The sequence below is a fragment of the Zootoca vivipara genome, chromosome 13, assembly GCF_965207765.1.
Source record: "Zootoca vivipara chromosome 13, rZooViv2.hap1.1, whole genome shotgun sequence".
Taxonomy (NCBI): Eukaryota; Metazoa; Chordata; class Lepidosauria; order Squamata; family Lacertidae; genus Zootoca; species Zootoca vivipara.
The window spans coordinates 39,820,439-39,844,092 of record NC_142596.1 but is presented as its reverse complement, the minus strand read 5'-3'; the positions used below and the strand labels follow the sequence as shown (position 1 = coordinate 39,844,092).

The window sequence follows — 23,654 nt, the reverse complement described above, 5'->3', positions numbered from 1 at the left end:
TAACTAGTGCTTTCTCCCTGCCCAAAGAAGATGTGTCTCTGACAGAATGATTGGTACTAATTAAACATCAGCAGTATATTTATACATAAAAATTAGGGAACTTGATGCATTTATGTTTCTCATAACAGTTTGTGGAATTAGTTATGCCTTGCCAGAAAGCAGTTTCTTTTAAAAAAAAAAAGTTATATGCCTAACTACTCCAAAGCAACTCTAAAACAGTCAATTTTGTCTAGTACAGTCCACATAGGCAGTTTTACTCTATGCCTGTTTACTCAGAAGCAAGTCCAGATGTCTTCAGTGGAGCTTACTCCCTAGTATGTGTTCATATTTTATGTAAACCACTTTTAGAAGTTTATATGATTTAGCAGTATACTAATGTGTAAGGGACCCAGGTGGCACTGTGGTTAAACCACTGAGCCTAGGGCTTGCTGATCAGAAGGTCGGCAGTTCGAATCCCTGTGACGGGGTGAGCTCCTGTTGCTTGGTCCCAGCTCCTGCCAACCTAGCAGTTCGAAAGCACGTCAAAACGGCGTTTCCATGTGCTGCTCTGGTTTGCCAGAAGCGGCTTTGTCATGCTGGCCACATGACCTGGAAGCTATACGCCGGCTCCCTCGGCCAGTAATGCGAGATGAGCGCGCAACCCCAGAGTCGGTCACGACTGGACCTAATGGTCAGGGGTCCCTTTACCTTTTTAATGTGTAAGTAATATGCATTCTACTCAGTTCTCCAGTGATAAAATTAGATAAAAGTTTCTTGCATTACTATTGAAGTGGATATGTCTGATATTTATGTGCCAGGTCACTCAAACCTTGTGTTCTGTGTGTCATCTTAGAGTTGGATCCAGACTTGTCCTTCCATAAACATATAGACCCCTTCAATTTATGGAATGGACTGAGATCCAGCAGAAGTGGGTAGGGAGAGGTTCCTCTTTCCCTTTGTAGCTCTGCCACCTCACATGCTGTTAGGGGGAGGGTATTGCAATTGAACATAGAGGGGTACCGAGGGTGGGGAGGAAGGAAGAAAATGTGAAAATCTCCTCCCCCTCCAGTGGGAGCAGAACTCCTTTCATGACAAACCTAGATCAAGCCCAATAGAATTAGAAATGTTAATTTGTAATTATCTAGAGTAACTGCTGTATAATGTATTTCTAGGAAACTACTAATGACATGGGCTTTGGAAGTGGCTGTCCTAATGAAAAAATCAGAGACATATGCACCGTTGTTTGCCCTCCCATCTTTTCATAAGTTCTGCAAGGGACTTCTGGCAAATAGTAAGTGGTTTATTATTCTGCTTAGCATAAGAAATGGGTAAAGTCAATTCCTTCCAATTGTGTTGTTCATGCTTTGGCTAAACACATAGTCAACCATTTTTCCAGTCCAGCCTAAAATTCATCTGCTAAATGACAAATTCTGGAAGTGTAGCCATCTTAGTCTGTTTCAACAAAACCAGTAAAGACATCTGTCTGCCACCTTAAAGGCTAATACATTTTATTATGCTTCAGTGCTTTTGTTAAGTTTTTAGGGTGCCACACAGGAGTCTTGGTTAGTTAAATGCCCTCACATGAAGTGACCCAAGTTGTAGAATTGACTGTGTATGGTAGTGAGAACTTGATGCTTCACATGGCTCTAAAAGGATAAGTAATCCTACAGTACATTGGATTATTGTGTTGTACGTAGAGCAATTAAATTTCTACATGGAGAAAAGGGGAATAAAAAATCCAGTGAACTACAGAACTCGTGTCATGAGCCTAAGGGGTCATGATGCTTTTTTTTAACTGTACACTCTCCTTCGAACTGCACAACAAACTTCACTTCATTGCAGAAGCTGTTTGTGACATGGCATGGATATAAATTCAAAGAAGAAAATGTCAGCATGGGAAAATGTCAGCATGGGTGACACTACATGACTCACACTCTGGAACAAAATTATGTTAACGATGCACATCGTTACTTTTATTTTTCAGTGGCTTTTATAGCTCCTGGTGTAATGGGCCTGTACTGAAAATTCTATTAGCATTGGTGTGTGAAATTAAGGACAGGGAGTGACATAATATTTGATCTTGATTTTTTATAAAAGCAAATAAAATAAAATTGATGTTAGAGATCGTGTGAATTAAATACAGTGATAGCCTAAGTTACATGATAAAAAAAATTAATACTGTCTCCTTTTTACCCAATACATAGCTCTTCTGGAAGATGTTAATATTTGTCTTCAGGCATGCAGCAGCCTCCATGCTTTGTCACCTTCTCTACCAGATGATCTGTTGCAGAGGTACGTTGTTAATTTTGTTTCCAGGACAAATAATAATGTTCAAATTTGTATGCAGTTCTTATTGTGTTTATTTATCTGATGCAGATGTGTTGATGTATGCCGTGTTCAGCTAGTCCACAGTGGGGCTCGTATAAGGCAAGCTTTTGGAAAACTGTTGAAGTCTATTCCTTTAGATGTAGTACTAAGGTAAGTGTATATGTATTGAATTTTTGGAATGAGGGTGCTGACTGTGTTAATCTAGTTTTAGTTATATCTATATTGTAGTCTTTACTTGTAGCCACTTGTGAATGGAGAAAGTAGGTACAAGTGCAGCAAGGGTGAAAGCATCACAAAAAGTAATGAGTTTCCGTACATCAATAGCAACGAAACACACACTAACAACAAATTGTCTAACTTCACACACACTTTTGACTTCCGATTCACCTTATTGTGCTTTCTACATATTCTTTGCCTATACGCACTTCCTGTTATATCTGTTGCATATATATTGCATACTGTTCTTTTTTTTTTGGTCTGTGCTGTTTTATGTAAACTGTTTTGCAATTAATTTTTTTTTAAAAAAACAAAAAGTAATGAGTTTCTATCTTTGCAGTAACAACCAACACACAGAAATACAAGAAATCTCTCTGGCTATAAGAAGTCATATGAGCAAAGCTCCAAGCAATACATTTCACCCACAAGACTTTTCTGATATCATTAGTTTCATCTTGTATGGGAGTTCTCACAGAACAGGGTAAGTCTGTGTTTGTATTTGAAAGGATAAGTATTTTTTAAGATACTTGTATTTTTTTCTGTTGAAAAAAAGATCTGTGTTTTGCTTCCAGCAACCCAACTGCCAAGAGATTTGTAAATTTGTCTCTACGTTAAGTAATTCACCAACCAGTTTATTGCACAATATCTATTGCTTCAATAGATTTGCATTCACAATTTGTTTACTTAGCTGCTTTTAATTTTCTTTAGAACTAAATCCATGTTGAAGACACCTAAATGACTGGTCCTTTGGTATGGTGAAGAAGACATATTTTAATGTTGGATGTATGCATTCACCTTTTTAGCAAAATCTTGATAGCAGCAGACATCTAACAGTATCTGTCTGCTCAGGCAATGGGGCTTCCCCTTGTGCAGCTTCCCTCTCCACCCAAGCACTTCCCCCCAAGCAGTTGGAGCCCCCCCCCCCCGAGAGCAGATTTGGAGGAAGAGGAGATGAAGGAAAAGTCCAGTTGCATGAGTGGGCATCTGCTCCTTGGATGTCACCCATTTTTTTTCATATGACACTAATTATTCAGGAAAAGCATCTTCATCATAGAGACAATGGATTAATGTTTGCGTGACTATCACTGCTCTATCATGTGTCTTACATACTCCTCCTCCCTTGAGTCCAAGTGGATATACATAAATGCAAATATTAATCGTTACACATTTGTCTTAATACCTGATTTTGTTTCAGGAAAGAAAGCTGGCTTGAAAGGTTATTTTACAGTTGCCAGAGACTGGATAAACGTGACCAATCAAATATTCCCCGCAATTTATTGAAAACTGAAGCTGTTCTTTGGCAGTGGGCTATCTGGGAAGCAGCACAATTTACTGTCCTTTCAAAGTTAAGGACACCACTAGGCAGAGCTCAAGATACATTCCAGACAATTGAAGGTAATCTTAAAGAGCTTGTATATTTTTGGAATATTTTTTTTAAGTTTTAAAATCATGATATAACATTTCTTCCATTAAAAAGTTAAAATGTATTTGGAGAAAAAGTGTTGATTTGTATTTAGCTGCATATTGTCATTTTGGTTCTGCAGGTGATTTTCATTAATTTGAATATTCACTGAATTGAGATTGAATGTCACAACATATTTGCATCTATTATGGTGTTAATTAGAATGTTTGATGTAGGTTATTTGTGATGCTTTCTTGAAGAGTTATTCTCAGGTTGGCATGGGATGAGTTGTGTCCTATGATTCTTCCAAGTGTTCTTTGGAAATGGCTTAGAGGCTTTCCGTCAAGTAAGCAGTACAGTTCATAAATGTTGTTGAATGGAAAAAAGCAAGAACATGTGATTGAGCTCTTGGGAGGACTCCATTTCCCTCTGGTTCTGCTTTTGTCTAAAGCAGACAAGGTCTTCCTTTCTCAACTTTCTCTGTTCCTTTCTTTTCCTTTCTATATTTTTTCCAAACCTCTTTGTTCCATTAAGATTCTGTTTATCTCAGTTGTGCCTCCTGTTTTCTTAGAAAAAGTATATTTTACCTAATGCTTACCTGTGCTTTTCCTTGCTTATTCCTTCACTGCTGGGGCTTACTCCAACTGAAAATAAGTCTTCCAAACCTAAAAAAACTCAGCAGGCCACCAGTGCCTGATGATCCTCACTGATTCTTCTGAAACATCTCCTAGTCTTCATAGACAATGCCATGATGAAAGTTCATTGGAATGGACAAAACCAGGTCCTTCTAACAGAGAACCTGAACACTCCTTTTCTGAGACGAGAAGTATTTTCTCTTGCTGACATTCCAGCAAATTAAGGATGGGCTCAACTGCACAGCAGGCTTCCAGAGCAGAGCTTGGTTCCAGCTGTGAAAGTGGGTCCTCAGCAGCTCCACTTTTAAGCTACTTCAGTTGATCATGGACTCACCCTCCTAGACCTCTTCACCAAGCTGGTCAATGTGGAACTTCTGTCTCCCCCTGCCCCCAGTTTCAGATTTGCAGAGCAGAGGCTATAGATTTCCTTACAGCTCCTTGGCATCAGGGTGGTCTGTTCAATTTTATTTCAATCCCTCTCCTGTCTAGAGTTCCTGAGTGGCCAAAGTCCTCCTTATTGCACTTCCCCAGCCCTATCACTTTGGTTTCTGGACCTCCTCCACTACACTTGTGGTTCCTGCTGCTCAGACTGAATATTATCTCCTGGGGACCAATACTGCCTGGGTCCACCTAGCCATGTGGACATTGAGTGGAGCCACCTCATCAGCTGTAGGCATAATTGACACCATCCTTGCATTTCATAGGCTATCTATCCTCTGAATCTATAATCTATGAGGCTGCTTGAAGAACCTTTTGCAGATGAGCAAGGAGAAAAAAGCATTGTTGCCCTGTGGCCTGGTGTTAAAGAACTTGTATTCTTCCTTCAAGTTGGTCTTGACCAAGACCTCTTACCAGATGCCCTCAGATGCCAAACTAGTACCCTCTCCTACGTCTTAACAATGATTTACTGTAATGGCAAACCCCCATGTTTGCATCCACATGTGCAGCAATTCTAGGGTGGAGGGGGTCACTAATGAGACCTCTGAGTGGTGTATCACTTTCTAGCATGGCATCTCCACACTGTTCTGCAGGTTGTGCCCTATCCACCCTATCTCAGTGCATTCTTGTCTCCAAATACACATGTTCCAGAAGGACAGCATTGGACTGACCCTTCATTTGTACCTAAAGCGAACAATTCAAAGTGTTGGTGCTGACCTTTAAAGCCCTAAACGGCCTTGGCTCAGTATATCTGAAGGAGTGTCTCCACCCCCATCGCTTAGCCCGGACACTGAGGTCCTCCTTAGAAGGTCTTCTGGCGGTTCCCTCACTGCGAGAAGTGAAGTTACAGGGAACCAGAGAGAGGGCCTTCTCAGTAGTGGTGCCCTCCCCTTCAGATGTCAAGGAGACAAAGTATTACACAACTTTTAGAAGACATCTGGATGCAGCCCTGTATTGAGAGATTTTTAACTCTTGATATTTTGATTAAGTTTTTAGATATGCTGTAAGCCGCCCAGAGTGGCTGGGGAAACCCAGCCAGATGGGCAGGGTATAAATAATAAAATTATTATTATTTTATTAATAGGGCTCAAGATTTAGTCTTGCCCTTGTTTTGTCCAGATGTGTCCTACAGAACATCCTGCCTAGCTGGAATGACCACCTTTTATAAAATCTATTCCCCACTCTTGCTTATGATCGTTTAGGTAGATTGTCCCCTTGTGAAATGTATCTCATGCCAACCTGAGAACGGAACATCGGTTGCTTACTGCGAATAGGTCTTCTAGGTTGGCATAGTGATACATCCACAGCTGCGCTTTGGGAGGTTGGGGGTGTTTCCAGTGGCTGTTTCATATTGACTCATTTCCGCCCTCTTCACTCTAGTCTATTTCATCTTCCTTGCCTCAGATACATGCCCTTCTGGGTCCCCAACCTGATTTCCATTCCCTTGTAGGGAGAGGGATTGTGGGGATTGTGTTTTCTTGTTCTCTGTAGGGTTAACTTTCTCCTTTTAGCTTGGCCACAGATGGAACTGGAGGAGGACCCAGAGGGAGACCTCCAACAGTTCAATCAATCACACGTCCTTGCCTTAAGTAAATTATAGGGCACAACCCATCTCATGAATGTATCCATATGCCAACCTAGAAGGTCCATTCATAGTAAGTGATCAGAGTTCCCTTTTGGAAATCATAGTTTTGGTTTGAAGGAGTCATTCTCATATCCTGTACCTTGAAATGTTCTGAATGGATGTTTCCAGGCATCATTAGAAGTCTTGCAGCCCATACCTTAAACCCTGAACAAGATGTCAGCCAGTGGACTACAGCAGACAACGATGAAGGTCATAGTAGTAACCAGCTGAGACTGGTTCTGCTTCTGCAGTACTTGGAGAATTTGGAGAAACTGATGTACAATGCCTATGAAGGATGTGCTAATGCACTCACATCTCCACCCAAGGTTTGTGTTCAGTAACATAATTGCAGTACCTTGCACTGGGTCTTCAGATCGTTGTGGAACATATCCATAGACGATGTTTGGATGTAACAGTAAACTCTGGTTTAGCACTATGTGAATGAGCCAGCCTTCTTTGGGGCTTACATGTTCTCTCTGGTTACAGGTAGGTAGCTGTGTTGGTCTGGCGTAGTCGAAACAAAATTAAAAAATTCCTTCCAGTAGCACCTTAGAGACCAACTAAGTTTGACATTGGTATGAGCGTTCATGTACATGCACACTTCTTCAGATACTTCTTCTCTCTGGGTTTCTGTTTGAACTGTAACCTGTAATGCACAAGTATGGTGTTCTGAATCACATGCCCAAAAGAAGGCTCATGGGAGTGGTTGGGTGCAGGGATACCAAAGAAGGATGTCAAAAACAGAGTGATCAGTTCTAATCCTTATTAAGCAAGATGTAGACTTATAGCAAAGCAGCCTACAAGGTCTCCTAGCCTTTACAAGACATGTAACGGATGCTGCAACAAGGAGATGGATTGTACGCACCCAGGCAAATGTACATTCATTCTTTATATACAAAGCAGTAGATGTCACTTTGACCAGAACTGCTCATCATTTCACCTGAGCAGATGAGGGCATAGGTGGCAGATTTCTGGCTTAAAGATAGTTCCCCTTTCTGGGCTCAGAGCCGAGCACCCCAAGCCCAGGTGTAACTTTCCCAAACATTTCTCATTAAAGAACATCATATGTAGCAGCAGTGCCTCATAGCAGCTGTACAGTTCTTAAACAAATTGGAGTTGATGTGTTTACTTGAAACTGTACTTTGGTGGGAAGGAGGCATCCAGGCTTGGCTATCTTCTAGTACTGTCCAGTGTACAGACAAGGATTCTGTGACTTGATCTTTGTATGCTAGGTGTGCCTTTCACCGGTTCTTCCTCAGTTTCTCAGGATGGGTGACACCTGGCTTGAGAGCAGTACATGTGAAAAGGATCTAAGAGTCTTGGTAGACCACAGACTTGACATGAGTCAGCAGTGTGACACAGCAGCTAAAAAAGCCAATGCAATTCTTGGCTGCATCAATAGGAGTATAGCATCTAGATCTAGGGAAGTAATAGTACCACTGTATTCTGCTCTGGTCAGACCTCACCTGGAGTACTGTGTCCAGTTCTGGGCACCACAGTTCAAGAAGGATACTGACAAGCTGGAACGTGTCCAGAAGAGGGCAACCAAAATGGTCAAAGGTCTGGAAACGATGCCTTATGAGGAACGGCTTAGGGAGCTGGGTATGTTTAGCCTGGAGAAGAGAAGGTTAAGGGGTGATATGATAGCCATGTTCAAATATATGTAAAGATGTCATATGGAGGAGGGAGAAAGATTGTTTTCTGCTGCTCCAGAGAAGCGGACATGGAGCAATGGATTCAAACTTCAAGAAAGAATATTCCACCTAAACATTAGGAAGAACTTCCTGACAGTAAGAGCTGTTTGGCAGTGGAATTTGCTACCAAGGAGTGTGGTGGAGTCTCCTTCTTTGGAGGTCTATAAGCAGAGGCTTGACAGGCATATGTCAGGAATGCTTTGATGGTGTTTCCTGCTTGGCAGGGGGTTGGACTGGATAGCCCTTGTGGTCTCTTCCAACTCTATGATTCTATGATTCTTCCCTGCTTTTCCCAGGAACAAAACACATCCTCTTGCATTTAATACCTAGCTTGTTAGTTGCTTCTTACTCTACCTTTTGCAACTGTCTTTAAATCTTTGAATTACTAGGAGGATGGCTGTTGAGCTATATCAAATAGATTATGAACATTTAATTTTTCTAATAATTCTGGGTGGTATCAAACTAATTTCTGCTCAGAGTAGACCCATTGCAATAAATTGAATTATTATTAAAGTCTGCTAATCTCTCTGTGTAACTTGAAAAATTGATAAGACTTGATGTAAATAATTTTTCAGTGTACGGAAGAAATACTGTAAAAACAAGTTGTTTTTCTCTCTTTCTGCTTATGAAGGTTATCAGGACATTCTTCTATACCAATCGCCAGACTTGCCAAGATTGGTTAACTCGAATTAGACTTTCCATCATGAGGGTTGGATTGTTGGCTGGACAGCCAGCCGTGACTGTAAGGCATGGCTTTGATTTACTAACAGAAATGAAGGCCAATAATATCTCTCAGGTACTGCATTTACATATTATTTCCCCCACAATATTATTGTGTCTGAGTAAACAAGGGTGGGGATGCGGGTGCCGCTGTGGCCTAAACCGCTGAGCCTAGGGCTTGCCGATCAGAAGGTTGGCGGTTCAAATCCCTGTGATGGGGTCAGCTCCTGTTGCTCGGTCCCAGCCCCTGCCCACCTAGTAGTTCGAATGCACGTCAAAGTGAAAGTAGATAAATCGGTACTGCTCCGGTGGGAGGGTAAACACCATTTTTGTCCGCTGCTTTGGTTTGCCAGAAGCGGCTTAGTCATGCTGGCCACATGACCCGGAAACTGTCTGCGGACAAATGCCAGCTCCTATAGAGCGAGATGAGCGTCGCAACCCCAGAGTCATTCGCGACTGGACCTAACAGTCGGGTACCTTTACCTTTAAACAATGGTGGCTTTAATTCATAGCAAATGGATCTCTTGTGATGATAAAGAATGTTCTATCAAAGGAAACCCACACATTCTAATAAATCCAAGTTGTTGTACTTGTCTCGGCTCCAGAGAAAAATAATTTGTCATTCCTGAATTACAGCTGATTGACTCCATTTTAAGCGATGCTTGTAATGGGTTACTGCAGTGGGAAGTGTTACGATTGCCCTTCAGAGATTATTGTAAGAGTATATACAGACATATACTTGAGTTCAAAAGGACTTTGTGGGTTGGTATAATCTTGTTTCACTCTAGCCTATAAATTGAAGTCTCTTGTTTTCTCCATCCCACTATTAGGGGAATGAATTGGAAGTAACGATCATGATGGTGGTGGAAGCACTCTGTGAGCTTCATTGCCCTGAAGCAATCCAAGGAATAGCTGTCTGGTCATCTGCTGTAGTTGGGAGGAGTCTTGCTTGGATTAATTCTGTAGCCCAGCAAGCAGAAGGACGGTAAGTTAGTCCATGCATACAACCTATCCGAGAGCTGAGAGTATATGTCTGTACTGTATTTTATATTTAAGTGAAATGGAATTACCCCCCCCTTGCAGTCCTGCAGTTGAGTTATGTGCTTGTACAGAACATTTACATAACCTGCTAGAAAGCTCTGGTCAGTACTGTAAGATCATTTTCCCATCCCTCACTCCCTCACTTCATACAGAAATATTTGCTCTCTCTGTACATGGCTTGGGTGGGTGGGGGCCACATTGTGTCTTATTGTATATTCAGTGCTTTTTTTCTGGGGGGGACGGGACGCAGGGGTTCGCATACCCATAAACATTTTGTGAATCTTTGTACTTTTGTTACTTTTGTCCATTTACCGTACAGTGGAACCTCGTGTTATGTACCATCCTCCTTACGAATGCTTCAGATTACGAGCTCCGCTAACTCGGAAGTAGATGCTCCCGGTTGCGAACTTTGCCCTGGGATGCGAGCGGAAGTTCCACTCTGGTGTCACAGCAGCAGTGGAAGGCGCCATTAGTGAAAGCGTGCCTCATGTTAAGAACCGTTTCCGGTTACAAACGGACCTCTGGAACGAATTAAGTTCGTAACCGGAAGTACCACTATATTTATTTTTCCCAATTTGAACTATAAAATGCTGGTTTTCTTGAGTCAAAATGAGAATACCCCTAAACATTTTTTTAAAGAAAAAAAGCTCTGTGTAAATTAATTAGGAATCTGGTGCTTCAGTAGCTCCAGTATGTTTATGAACACAGTTCAAACTGGTGGTGCTTTACTTCTGAAAAGCCTGCTTGGCTTGAGACCTGGGTACATGAAGGAACATATTCTACCACATCAACTTGCCTATGTAATAAGATCATCTGCCAAGATCCTCCTCTGGGTTGCACCTGCAGGAAAAGTCAAGAGGCTTAAGAGATATAAACAAGATATCTTCTTGCATTGCTTCTGCTTTTCCAAGCCTGGCAACAGGTCAGAGCAAGAGGAGAGGAAGGCCAGTCATACAAAGATGAGATCATCCTTACATGCCTCTCAGATACCCTTCTGTCTCTTTGCCTTTTCTGCCAGAGAATCCCAGCTTGGAAAGTAGGAAGGTGCTGCTGCTGTTGCCACCACTTCCTTGCTTGTTCGCATTGTCAGGAGGGGGGCATAGGAGTCTTCTGTCCCAATCTCAGTGGCACTGAGGGAGAGACAGAATTATCTGTGAGCATTATCCTTGTTTCATAAATCTGTCTCTCTTTGCTCTGAAGAAGACACCCAGAAGTAAAGGGAAAATGAGAACTGGGAAGGAATACTGTTACTTAATGCTGCCATCCACCTGTATGCTTTTTCATTGAAACAACAGCAAAAGCATTTTAGTGAGGGATGCAGTATCTGTATAAACAGAAATGATACCTAACAGCTGACACTAAATCTTTTTAAGGTATGAAAAAGCTGCTGTTGAGTACCAGGAACATATTTGTGCCATGACAGGAGTGGATTGCTGTGTCACAGGATTTGATAAATCTGTTCTGAAGTTGGCCAATTCCAATAGCGGCAATAATGCCAGCCCCAAACACTCTGTAAATGGTAAGTATTACTGGAGGTAGATTGTATTGATTTGAATATGAGATAGTCACCTGCTGGCCTGAGTCTTTCCCTCCTCCGCCCCCAAATGTACCCCACTGCTGACTGAGTGAGGTGTGAAACAATCCCAAATCTTTACTTTCATAGGGGATTTGAGGAAAACAGTACTGTCTAAACCAAGTGACTCTTCACCTGAAGTCATAAATTACCTGGGTAACAAAGCTTGCGAATGCTACATCTCCATTGCTGATTGGTCTGCTGTGCAAGAATGGCAGAATGCGGTCCATGACCTGAAAAAAAACACAAGCAGTGCCTCAGTCAGTTTAAAAGCAGACTTCAACTATATCAAGTAAGTACTATTGACTTCTACAATAGCAAATTGTCACAATAATACATGTCAGCCTGGTAAATGGTGTAGAACAGGAAAAATGGGAAGCAAGAAGTGCAAGATTTTCACAGTTCAGGTAAAAACAGATCACAGCTTTATTTAATTAGAAGACCTGATATTTGGACAATTTCAAAGCAGGGGCCAGTGCAGGCAGCCCAAGAGAGAAACGCAGACTGACTCACATGCAGCTTGCCCAGTCCTGGGAGGAAGATGGTAGGGAGATGCTGTTCATTCCTCTGTTCTTTGATCTGACATTCAAACTGAAGGTAGACTTCATTTTCCATTGCTCTGCCAGTCTGGAAGCAGAATTCAGATCAAAATATTTATGTAACGTGACTGAAATTGTTTGCTTTACAAATTAAGTGTTTATAATTTGTTGCTTTGGTTAAAGCTGTCTTGACAAATAGGATATTAAATTTATCTGGCTTTCCCTGTTCTGATTTAGAATGGCCATAAGATAAAATATGAAAATGTATGAAAACTTCATTGCAGGTCTCTAAGCAGTTTTGGATCTGGGGAGCTTGAAAAATGTACAGAACAGCTAGAATTGCTTCCAGGGGAAGACATCAACCTGCTTATTGGAGGAGCCAAAGAAAAAATAGGTATAAGTTGAACACTAATAGATACATGAAGATTCTTAAATTCATTAAGACTTGGAACTCTATTTTAATTTCCTTGCTTGTACATGGGTGATGTTACTTCTATGTTTTATTGGTGGGAGGGGAGAAACAGAAAGAAAGAGAATGACTGCCAGCAACTACTGATAAATCTATATGTATTGCCAACCTTTGCAGATATGAAGAAGCTTCTTCCCAACATGCTATCTCCTGATCCAAGAGAACTTCAGAAAGCAATTGAGGTTCAATTATTGAGAAGCTCGATATGTTTGGCAACAGCTATTAACCATATTGAACAGGAACAAAAATGGCAACCCGTTACTGAGTGAGTCTTTAAAAATGCTAATGCAGCACTTCCAAAAATTAGAATAGAGCACAGGAGTTTTCTATAGGCTCTCCTCCCCAGGCAACTGCAGTCCCAGGGCGAGTTATATTAAAAGATACATAAAATGACAGAATCTAAAATCAAGTGCGGCATTACAAAAGGTGCAGCAGCAATATATCAAAATGGGGTGGTCGGAGTAATAGTAGTAGTAGTAGTAGTAATAATAAATTTCTTTTCTAAAATATATTTATTGATTGTTGCAACAATACAACATAGAAAAACAACAAAAACACACACAATACATACACAACATAACAAAATATCAACATTACAACAAAAACAAAAATATTTCCTATAAATCTTATATCACGTATCTTTGTCAACTTCCTCCATTCCCTCCCAACTACGTTTCTTTATATCACTTCCTTAGTACTTTCCAAATCTTGATTCCAATCTTTTTAATAATTATCTAAACCTATTAATGCTCTTAATACCTTATCAATACAATAAATCTCTTATACTTATCTCAAAATATAATTCTATTCTAATTAAATCTTAAAAATTCAATACCATAATAGCACTTAACTAAATCTTAATACACAATTCTCTTGACTAACACTCTTCTACCACCTCCTTTTACTTCCAAATCTTTATCTAAATACTGCTAATCTTACAATTCTTCTCTAAATAAACTTTAAGTTATAATACTAATAAATTTCTTATCCCCCACCCATTTGATTGGGTTGCCCCAGTCACTCCGGGCAGTTTCCAACAAAAATGCAAATGGGGGGGGGGAGAGAGAAATACCATACTTTAAAATCTTCCCCAAACAGGGCTTCCTTCAGACGTCTATGAAAAATTATATTGTTTGACATCTGCTGGGAGGGCATTCCAAGGGCGACTGCGACTGCCGAAAAGGCCTTCTGCCTGCTTCCCTGTAATTTAACTTCTTGCAGTGAGGGAAGCGCCAGAAGGCCTTCGGAGCTGGACCTTAGAATTAAGTACAGTGATACCTCTACTTACGAATAACGAATGTTTCTACTTACGAATTGAGCTCCGTCCGCCATCTTGGATGCAGTTTAGATAGGATTTTTTCTACTTACGAATTTTTAGATAGGGTTGCTTCTACTTACGATTTCCCCCCCAATGCATTCCTATGGGATTCGACTTACAATTTTTTTCGATTTACGAATGTGCGTTCGGAACGCATTAAATTCGTAAGTAGAGGTACCACTGTAAAACATCTCACCTCACCCCCTCCCAAAGCTTCCACAACAAAGTACTGATGGAAGCTGTGCGATATCAGTGCAGGATGTTCCTCCTGAGGGGAGAGCATAATTAGCACTGCCTACTGTGTTAACAAAATGGGGCTTATTTATATCTGACTGGAATGTTAATGCTCAAGATAGAACTTCGCACCTTGTTCTCACTTTCATAAGTTAAAATACAGGGCATTGTATAATGATTTGTACATACATTTATTCTGTGAAGTATAACTGCTTTAATAATTCTTATCTCATGCAACATTTATTTCAGGAACCTTGTGAAATACTTGAAGCAGACTTCACGAATTGCCATTGGGCCTTTAAGACTTGCTACTCTGACAGTGTCTCAGTCTTTGCCAGTACTGAGTACCCTGCAGCTGTACTGTTCATCTGCTTTGGAAAACACAGTGTCAAATAAGCTTTCTTCAGAGGTATTTTTCTTTTGCATAACCCAAGCGTTTGGTAAATTCACAGGTTTATGTGCATCAACACACACATTGCCCTGCTATACTGTATAAATTGGTACATTGAGGGGGGAAATTCCATCAGCTAGTGGCTCCACATCAGCTGATGTGGAACAGGACCGAAACTGTCAGCAGTAATACTTTCAGAGGGAATAGCAACTTTCTGTCCCTATGCTGGTGTAAATTACACAAAGCCTGGTGTTAGCATTGTGATTTGTGTTACTGCTTATTAGTGCTGTTGTGAATGGTCACTGTGCTTATCTTGTGTACATTCCTATAACTGATAAGGCATATGAACTGTGGCATTTGGGTTAAACACATAAGGTTGTATCCATCTAAATTATATTCAAGAGGAGACCCACTGAAATTAATGAGCCTAAGTTATTCATGTATATTAATTTCAGTGGATCTACTCTTGAGTCGGACTAACATTTGATGCAACACATAAATTTAGTTCAAAGAACCTGTGTAGGAATGTTTTTATTAGAAGATTAAGGGAAAACCAGAGCTTTTTAGGCAGCTTAAAGCCCTATCAAGCACTCAACTTTTATGCTTTTTACAGGATTGTCTCATTCCTCTCTTCAGTGAAGCATTGCGTTCATGCAAGCAACATGATGTTAGGCCATGGATGCATGCCTTAAGATATACCATGTACCAGAATCAGTTGCTGGAGAAACTTAAAGGTATAGATATTAAAGTAGAAGCATCTGTGTTCTATGGGGTTAATTTGCCTCCAGTTTGTGTTATTGCTCATTGCCTATGATATTACCTGTTTTGACTTACCTGCCTATTTCAGTATGTGCATGCATTTCTCTGACTACAGTGAAGTATTAATTTATTCAGAATAACAGGTTTCATCAGAACTAGATACCTTTGGGATTATATTAGCAAAAGATTTCAGATCTTTTCACATTTAAGTAAAATGTAAAAAAATTAGTCCATGGCAATACTGTTTAAAGATAAGGAACTTTTAAAAAGACACTTTTGGCGGCTTCTTCTTCTTCTTCTTCTTCTTCTTCTTCTTCTTCTTCTTCTTCTTCTTCTTCTTCTTCTTCTCATTCCACAGTGGACCATCTTAATGTACAGCTGTGTAGCAGAATTTACAAAAGCAGCTTCAAAACTCATACTAAATATATATATATATAAGATTGATGACATTTCATTCACAATAAATAACCATTACATACAAAGCCCATACAGTAATCAGTATATAAGTTTAAACAGTTTATTTGATTCAGAGGACATTTCTGGCTTTATATGTACTTTCAGAGCAAAGTATTCCAGTCAGAAGCCATTTGATGGAACTGGGACTAACTGCTGCAAGATTTGCTAGAAAACGTGGGAATGTTGCTTTGGCAACACGGTTGCTTGCTCAGTGCAGTGAAGTTCAGCTTGGAAAAACCACAATGGCCCAAGATTTAGTCCAGCACTTTAAAAAACTCTCAACACCAATTCAGATGGATGAGAAATGGGGTCCTGAACTTGAAATTGAAAAAACGAAATTGTTATACACAGCAGGTAAGTCTCATTTATATGTTTGTATTGCAAATCCCTGTGTAATTCAGTCAAACTTTAAATGTTTAGATAAAAAGAATTAAATCTGACTTTTTAAATGTCTGGGTATGTGCTAATGTTTCTATGGGGTTATTGCATCAGAATATAAAGTAATGTAGGTTTATCAAAGAGTCTCTGCATGTAGTGTTAGTCCTACTGATATTGAAATTAATAGATATGGCTAATCTAGGTCTATTAATTTCAGTGGATCTACTCTGAGTAAAAGAAGGCTCCAACCCCGTGTAACAAGTGGATTCTTTTGACATTGTAAGCCCACATGCCATACTTGGAACTATTTCCTAAAACTCTTCAGTTTTCGAAAGTGACTTGCCATGGGAGCATGGCCAGGATAGGGAAGACCAACTTCTTTTCTTTTTTGAGAAATGCAAATCCAGACCCCTTTGGGGTGATGGGTCTAGTAATGTGTGGGTTCTTGGCTCCTGTCATTAATTAATTCTCCACATATAACTTAGTTGGGAATAAAAAAATCAGTGGTGTCCTCTGAAGCATGCATAATAAAAACTGATTATGCAACTAAAATGATATTAATTTTACTTTTTTTCCAGGCCAGTCAACCCATGCAATGGAAATGCTGAGCTCATGTGCCATCTGCTTTTGCAAATCTGCCAAAGCTGAATACGCTGTAGCCAAGTCTATTCTTACACTAGCCAAATGGATCCAAGCCGAATGGAAAGAGATTTCAGGGCAGCTGAAGCAAGTCTACAGAGCACGGCAGCAACAAAATCTTGCTGGCCTCTCCACATTATCTAAAAACATCTATAGTTTGATTGACCTGCCATCTGCTAACACCATTGAAGAGGACTATCCCAGGATTGAAAGTGAATCCACAGGTATAAAAGTTCCCCTGTTAGTTTTCTGCTTTGTCTGCATACATGTTTGATATGGTGGTTCCATGCTGTTCAGAAAGAGGCAACATTAATTATAGGCCAGAGGTGAACAACCTGTGGCCCTTGGCAGAAATGTGGCCTCTGCCTAGTTTTTTGCAGCCCTTTGCCTAATTTTGAAAGTTCTCTGGCAAGAGTTAGCTGTCCCACTCGGGTGGGGTGGGGGAGAGAGAAGGGTGATCCTGTCAGTCGTGGCTTCTGCCATGCAGTCCCTGACAGATTAGCCCATTAGATGGTCATACCCTCGAGCAAGTGCATAGGTTTATATACCTGGGATTACTTATGGATGAAAAGCTTTCATGGAAACCCCACCTGGGTGCAACCAAGTTATTATCTGTCCACTCTACTGGGCTGGGCAGCAATTTAGGTTCTTCTATTCGAAGGGGGAGGGCAGTTATCAAGATCTATGTGTCAAAGATCATTGTACAAATGTTTTACAGGGCTGAGATCTAGGCATTCTTTATTCGCCATGCTAATTCAAATTAAGTATTTGAAGTGTTGGGCTATTTGGTCCAGCTAAAGCTAATCTATATCTCCCAAGTTTAGACACTCAAAAACTGGAAATTTCTCTGGAATTGGAGTGAGCAAAATTTAGGATCAGCTGGTAGATGGTTTGCAGCAGATTGGCAATGGTTTCTGGCAAGTAACAACACCCCCCATCCCATTGGACTGTCAGAGCTGTATTTTTTCATAACTTTGATGTAGTTTTGAACATTAATATGCAGGTGATTGGCTCTTTGGGTAGTTGGCTGTGCTCCTGAGGTACCATTTTGCATTAGGCTATATGTGACCCGGCCACTACTTTTCGTTGTTTCTGCTTGGTAGACCTCAGTATTCTAGTAAAAAGCAAAGCAAATCTTGCAAGCCTGAAGTTTAATCATGTGCCCAGAGGATGATGGTACATACCATTGTACCTTTTTGAAACATCCCCTTCATGCTTTGTTCTTTCATTGCAGTAAACATTGGTGTTGGAGAACCTGACTTCATCCTGGGACAGCTCTATCGCTTGTCTTCGGCACAAGCACCTGAAGTAGCCAAATCATGGGCAGCGCTTGCTAGCTGGGCTTATAGATGGGGACGAAAGGTAGTTGATAATGCCAGGTAAATCTTACTTTTTAAAACCAAAATGGACTCTGAACATGTTTCACATTAAGTGATTTTCCTACCACTATGAAACTTTCCTGGTTAACATTGTGCTCTCCTGTCAAACAAGATGGCTTGCTAATGTATGAACCTTGCTGGCTGAGTAAGATGATTCCCATTACTGAAAACCCAGGAGGTATAGATACGCGGCTTACAGTATGGCAGTGACTGAGAGCACAGAGGGTCATTTTGTTCTTCTGATGAGCCATTGGATACTAGAATTTGAATTCCTCAGATTTATAAGGAACTAGTGTATTTCAGCCCGTTTAATAACGGGCGCTAGAACATCCTGGGGTTCGGAGAAGCGCTTGTGCAGCGCTTCTCCGAACCCTGGGACCTGTCATTGCTGTCGGCGGCAGGGGGACAGGAACGGAGGAGGAGAAAGCGCTGCGTTCTCCTCCTCCGTTCCTCTCCCGCAGCCGCCGACAGCAAGGAGACATCCCAGGGTTCGGAGAAGCGCTTGCGCAGCGCTTCTCCGAACCCTGGGACCTGTCCTTGCTGTCGGCGGCAGGGGGACAGGAACGGAGGAGGAGAAAGCGCTGCGTTCTCCTCCTCCGTTCCTCTCCCCCAGCCGCCGACAGGAAGGACGCGCGCACTCCCCCCCCGCCTCCTCCAACCGCCGCTCCTCACGGCCAGGGAGGGTTGTGAGGAGGCCTTCGCCGGCCTCCACCCTCGCTTCCCTGACGTGCCCTGAAGTGAGGCGGTGTCCGGCGGGAGCGGCGGTTGGAGGAGGCAGGGGGGGAGAGTGCGCACGCGCAGTCTCTGCTGTCCAATCCCTGTATCTCTGGGGCACATGCGCAGTGACCCAGGGACACACGGGACAGCTTGGACGCAGGGACAACTTGGACATTATTATATAGGATAATAAACTAAAGGCTCTCTTTAAAGCTGGCTGTTTGGTGGGAACTGCTGTGCAAAGTTCTTTGCAAGCCCTGTGCAGCAATTACCTCACAGTCAAAACTTGCTTTCTGTAGGCATGAGGAAACTCCATTGCAGCCAGTCCAGCAGCATTTGGCTTTTCCACCCGCCAGATGATGGGCAACAAAGCATACTGTCCCCTTTGCCAATGCACATTAGGGAGCACACTTTAAAGGCTTCCAGTTGTGCATTAGGAGCAGAGTCCTCTTCCTGCTGTTGCTTATGATGTCAGGTGTTGGACAGGTGGGGATGGTTTGGGGAAAACAGCCTCATGGGCCAAGATTCTGCACCTTAGTCTATACTCTCTTTCCATTCCAGATAAAATCACTTACTTTGCCCTTCCATTCCTCTAAAGAACTTTGCAGTTGCTTGCCTTTTCTTCTCTTGCACTAAGAAGAGCTTGAGCACAGTTAAACAGACCATACTTTCTGACTTGGTATTGTGTCTGAATGCAGTCATAGCTTGGAAGTAACTACAGTTGTTGCTGATGCTCTGCAGCACTGAATTGCAATTTACAGTTGCAAGCCTTTGTGCAGAGATGATGTTTTAACCTAAAGCAGCAAGTAATTTAAATGCTAGCATATTAGAAGTCAATGCACAGTGTAGCAAATATATGTTAGCACCATGCTTATTCCTTACTTTCAAAGTTGATAAAATATGTGGTGTTATACAGTCAGGGAGGTGTTCGTCTACTGCCAAGAGAGAAATCTGAAGTTCACAGCCTACTTCCAGAAAACATTACAGAAGAAGACAGAGAGAAAATCTATGGCATCCTTGGACAGGCAGTGTGCCGGCCAGCTGGGATTCAGGTTAGTATAAATTAACTTTCAGAAGCATTTCATTTGTCAGGGGTAGCTAACATGGTGCTTTCCAGATGCTGTAGACTACAAATTGCATCAGTCCCAGCCAGTATTTTCAGTGATTAGAGCTGATTATGTTTAATAAGATTGGCAAATGCCACTAATAAGACCAGCATAAATAGGCTAGATAGAATATTAGTTTTTTGAGCTTTGGAAAAAACAAGCCACCTTTTATTACAGGTTGGTTATTTAAAATGTGAGACACTGCTTCAAAGGCAAAAATTTGACAAATGATTTATGTATACATGAAGAGGAGTGAATAGTGCCATTATTTGTAAGTGTGTACGTGATGGATAAAATTGTTTATTTTTGTTTAACTTTAATTTAGGATGAAGACATAACTCTTCAGATTTCAGAGAATGAAGATAATGAAGAAGATGATATGGTTGATGTCATCTGGCGGCAGTTGTTGACAAGCTGTCCTTGGCTTTCAGACCTTGATGAAAATTCAACTGAGGGCCTAATCAAAGTGTGGAGAAAAGTTGTAGACAGAATCTTCAGTCTTTATAAACTCTCATGCAGTGCCTATTTTACTTTCCTTAAACTCAATGCTGGTCAGGTATGCTGTACACTTTGACTAGTGATGTAAGCAAAGTTGTTTTGTTATGTTACGTTTTTAAAGTCTTTGGGGCTTGTGGGAGAGCTGTATGTTCAGTGAGGTTGTTTGTTTTCATGTGTAGGTTCCTCTGGATGAAGATGATCCCAGACTGCATCTAAGAAACATTTCAGAACAGAGTACTGATGATGTGATTGTAATGGCAACCTTAAGGCTGCTGAGGCTGCTTGTGAAACATGCTGGAGAACTCCGGCAGTATCTGGAACATGGGCTGGAAACCACCCCAACAGCTCCATGGCGAGGTATGGAAGTTCTTAGGCTCTTTTGAGAAGGAATCCCACAAGTTAGGGGCTGCCACAAAGAGTGCCCCTTCCCAAGCCTCTGTCTCCACTGTTTGGTAGCAGAATAACATTTGTTCCAGTTACTTGAAAATCTAGTAAACTTATGTTGCCCTTTAATAATGAAAAAAAGAGAGGCAAATGTGTTCTGTGTTAAGCTTATTTCTGTGCTTTTATCTTCATAAAGGTATTATTCCTCAACTCTTCTCACGTCTAAATCATCCTGAAGTATATGTTCGTCAGAGCATTTGTAATCTTCTTTGTCGGGTAGCACAAGATTCTCCTCACCTTATATTATACCCTGCAATTGTGGGTACTATTTCACTTAGCAGCGAATCTCAAGCTTCAGGTATGTTTTGGAAGTCATATTTATATTTGCCCATCCCAATTCCATCCTTCATTTCACGTACCATTTCAGAAGATCGCCCAACCCTCATTTAATTTACCTTTCTTTAACACTTTTATCTTTTAACATCTTTACAGTTAAGAATTTCTAGTAGCTGTAGCTGAGCTACCTCACAGATGTGCAGTTCCACTGTTGCCAATACCTGGATTTAACTTCAATAGATTAACTGGTTTTACAAAATCTAGAGTTGTCAGACCTCAATTCAGCATAGTTTTCCTGTCTTGTCACACAGCTGAGTGTGACTGGTGTTACTTAAACACGCTCACAGTATTTTGAGAGTTTCCTCTTTCATGAGCACACAGAGTTGTAGTCAAAGGCAAACCGTTATAATGCTGGTCAAAGATAGAGTTTTACAGCATCTAGCTGGCCTTTGTATTTTGACCTCACCTGTTGACCTAATATTTTCTCTTTAAAACCTAGGGAGCAAATTCCCCTCAGCAATACCTACCTTTTTGGGTAACATCCAGGGTGAAGAGTTGTTGGGTAGTGAGTGTGATGAGGGAAGTCCCCCTGCTTCTCAAGAGAGCATAAAGGATGAGCCAAAAATGGGCCTAAATGAAGACCAGGCGATGATGCAAGACTGCTACAGCAAGATTGTAGAGAAGTTGTCAACTGCAAATCCAACAATGGTGTTGCAGGTATAATTGCAGTACAGCCAGAATTTGGGGATATTTATGTTTGGAGTCAAAGAATCAAGTGCTTTATGTGTTGTGTACTTACGCAGGAAGAAATCCATTATATTTACTCTCGGAATTAGACCTTGAGACTTTTAGAAGTGCAACTGCACAGTTAAAAATGCACAAATATTTTTTCTTATCAATCAGGTTCAGATGCTCGTAGCAGAATTGCGCAGAGTCACTGTTCTTTGGGATGAACTTTGGCTGGGAGTGCTTTTGCAACAGCACATGTATGTCCTTAGACGGATTCAGCAGCTGGAAGATGAAGTAAAGAGAGTCCAGAACAACAACACTCTGCGCAAGTATGTTTCCACCAAAGTGTATATGGGCAAAGTATATATGTGTTGCAAATGGGCAGCCTTTCCTCCTGATAATTAATGGTGCTATTTTTTTAATGGCATGTCGTGATTTTTGTAGCCCAAAGAACAATCACATCTTGAAAACAGCCCTATAATATTAATTCACCTCTACTTAAGATACTAAAGTACCACAAAGGGAGTAGAAAGTGTCCCTACTGATGTGGAAAGGGTTTTTTGGGTGTTCAGCAAATTATACTCAGTTCCTTTTGTTTCTCACTATTCAAGGTTTTGGAGAACTCTGGAGACACAATATCTTGTAGTGTACATTCTTATTCTAGATAATCTGGGGTGTGTGTGTGTTTAATGCATTTATTTACATTCTTTTTCATGGTTGGCTTTAAAATAACAAAGTTCCACACAACTCCACTTAAAGTTATTAGCTACTTTGGTAAAAGATCTATAATCTTCCTTTTGTTGTTTTTGGTAGTAATTATCTAGAAATTTCAGCACACTTGAAATGCAAGTGACACTTTTGCCAACTCCTTTATCTTTTTTTTTTTTCCAAGAGAGGAAAAAATAGCCATCATGCGTGAAAAGCACACCGCCCTAATGAAGCCCATTGTATTTGCTTTGGAACATGTGAGGAGCATCACTGCGGCTCCTGCTGAAACACCGCATGAGAAGTGGTTTCAGGACAACTATGGAGATGCAATTGAAAATGCCCTAGAAAAACTAAAGAATCCATCTAATCCTGCAAAGCCTGGAAGCAGCTGGATTCCTTTTAAAGAGGTATAGTATGTCTCTCTTGCCAATAATACAAAAACTTGGAGTATTTTTCTCTGCTATGGAAGAATGAAGGAAAAAAAGGGTGCTGCTGTTGTAATTTTGAATATTTATGGTTTTTGTGTAGTGCCAAGGCTTAGGTTGTAGAGAATTTAGAAAAAGCAATAGAAAAATGGACTAGAAATATCATTAGTTCTTAAATATGCTACGCTAGAGGTTGCCTTCTTTTTCAGCCCATGAGGACATTTGCAAACGGCCATTGCCACTTCAATCTATATGTTTTCTTCTCTCCCCCACCCTCCCGACTGTGCCACTGGAAAAAATCTGGGCCAGTCAGACCAACAGTTTCCTCTGCCAATGTGGTACACGGCTATATGGAGAGGTTCATGTTGCTCAGATTGGCCATATGAAAAGTGGGGAGGGAACAATTTTCATCCCATCGCAGGTCTGGGTGGCAGGCTCTGCCTATCCCACTTCCCATGTTGGGGGTTAAAAATAACTGCCCCCCTCACATCTCAGCTGCTTTTCATGGATCAGCTGAGGAGCAAGGAGGGGGGAGGCAG

The 23,654-nt window shown here is 41.1% G+C and overlaps 1 protein-coding gene across 1 annotated transcript in view; it reads left to right on the top strand.

Moving 5' to 3' along the window:
• The window catches only part of SMG1 (SMG1 nonsense mediated mRNA decay associated PI3K related kinase), a 72,154-nt gene that overhangs the window by 28,138 nt on the left and 20,362 nt on the right, over window positions 1-23,654 (top strand). The window contains exons 16-39 of the mRNA XM_035130581.3: window positions 1,152-1,270; window positions 2,184-2,271; window positions 2,356-2,457; window positions 2,864-3,004; window positions 3,719-3,918; window positions 6,752-6,948; window positions 8,948-9,112; window positions 9,867-10,021; window positions 11,451-11,596; window positions 11,741-11,942; window positions 12,474-12,583; window positions 12,776-12,923; window positions 14,460-14,619; window positions 15,215-15,335; window positions 15,922-16,170; window positions 16,773-17,057; window positions 18,068-18,212; window positions 19,846-19,981; window positions 20,361-20,591; window positions 20,713-20,890; window positions 21,114-21,275; window positions 21,753-21,970; window positions 22,157-22,311; window positions 22,875-23,097. Coding sequence (XP_034986472.1) covers window positions 1,152-1,270; window positions 2,184-2,271; window positions 2,356-2,457; window positions 2,864-3,004; window positions 3,719-3,918; window positions 6,752-6,948; window positions 8,948-9,112; window positions 9,867-10,021; window positions 11,451-11,596; window positions 11,741-11,942; window positions 12,474-12,583; window positions 12,776-12,923; window positions 14,460-14,619; window positions 15,215-15,335; window positions 15,922-16,170; window positions 16,773-17,057; window positions 18,068-18,212; window positions 19,846-19,981; window positions 20,361-20,591; window positions 20,713-20,890; window positions 21,114-21,275; window positions 21,753-21,970; window positions 22,157-22,311; window positions 22,875-23,097 — 4,036 coding nt within the window. The remainder of the gene's footprint in view (window positions 1-1,151; window positions 1,271-2,183; window positions 2,272-2,355; window positions 2,458-2,863; window positions 3,005-3,718; window positions 3,919-6,751; window positions 6,949-8,947; window positions 9,113-9,866; window positions 10,022-11,450; window positions 11,597-11,740; window positions 11,943-12,473; window positions 12,584-12,775; window positions 12,924-14,459; window positions 14,620-15,214; window positions 15,336-15,921; window positions 16,171-16,772; window positions 17,058-18,067; window positions 18,213-19,845; window positions 19,982-20,360; window positions 20,592-20,712; window positions 20,891-21,113; window positions 21,276-21,752; window positions 21,971-22,156; window positions 22,312-22,874; window positions 23,098-23,654) is intronic.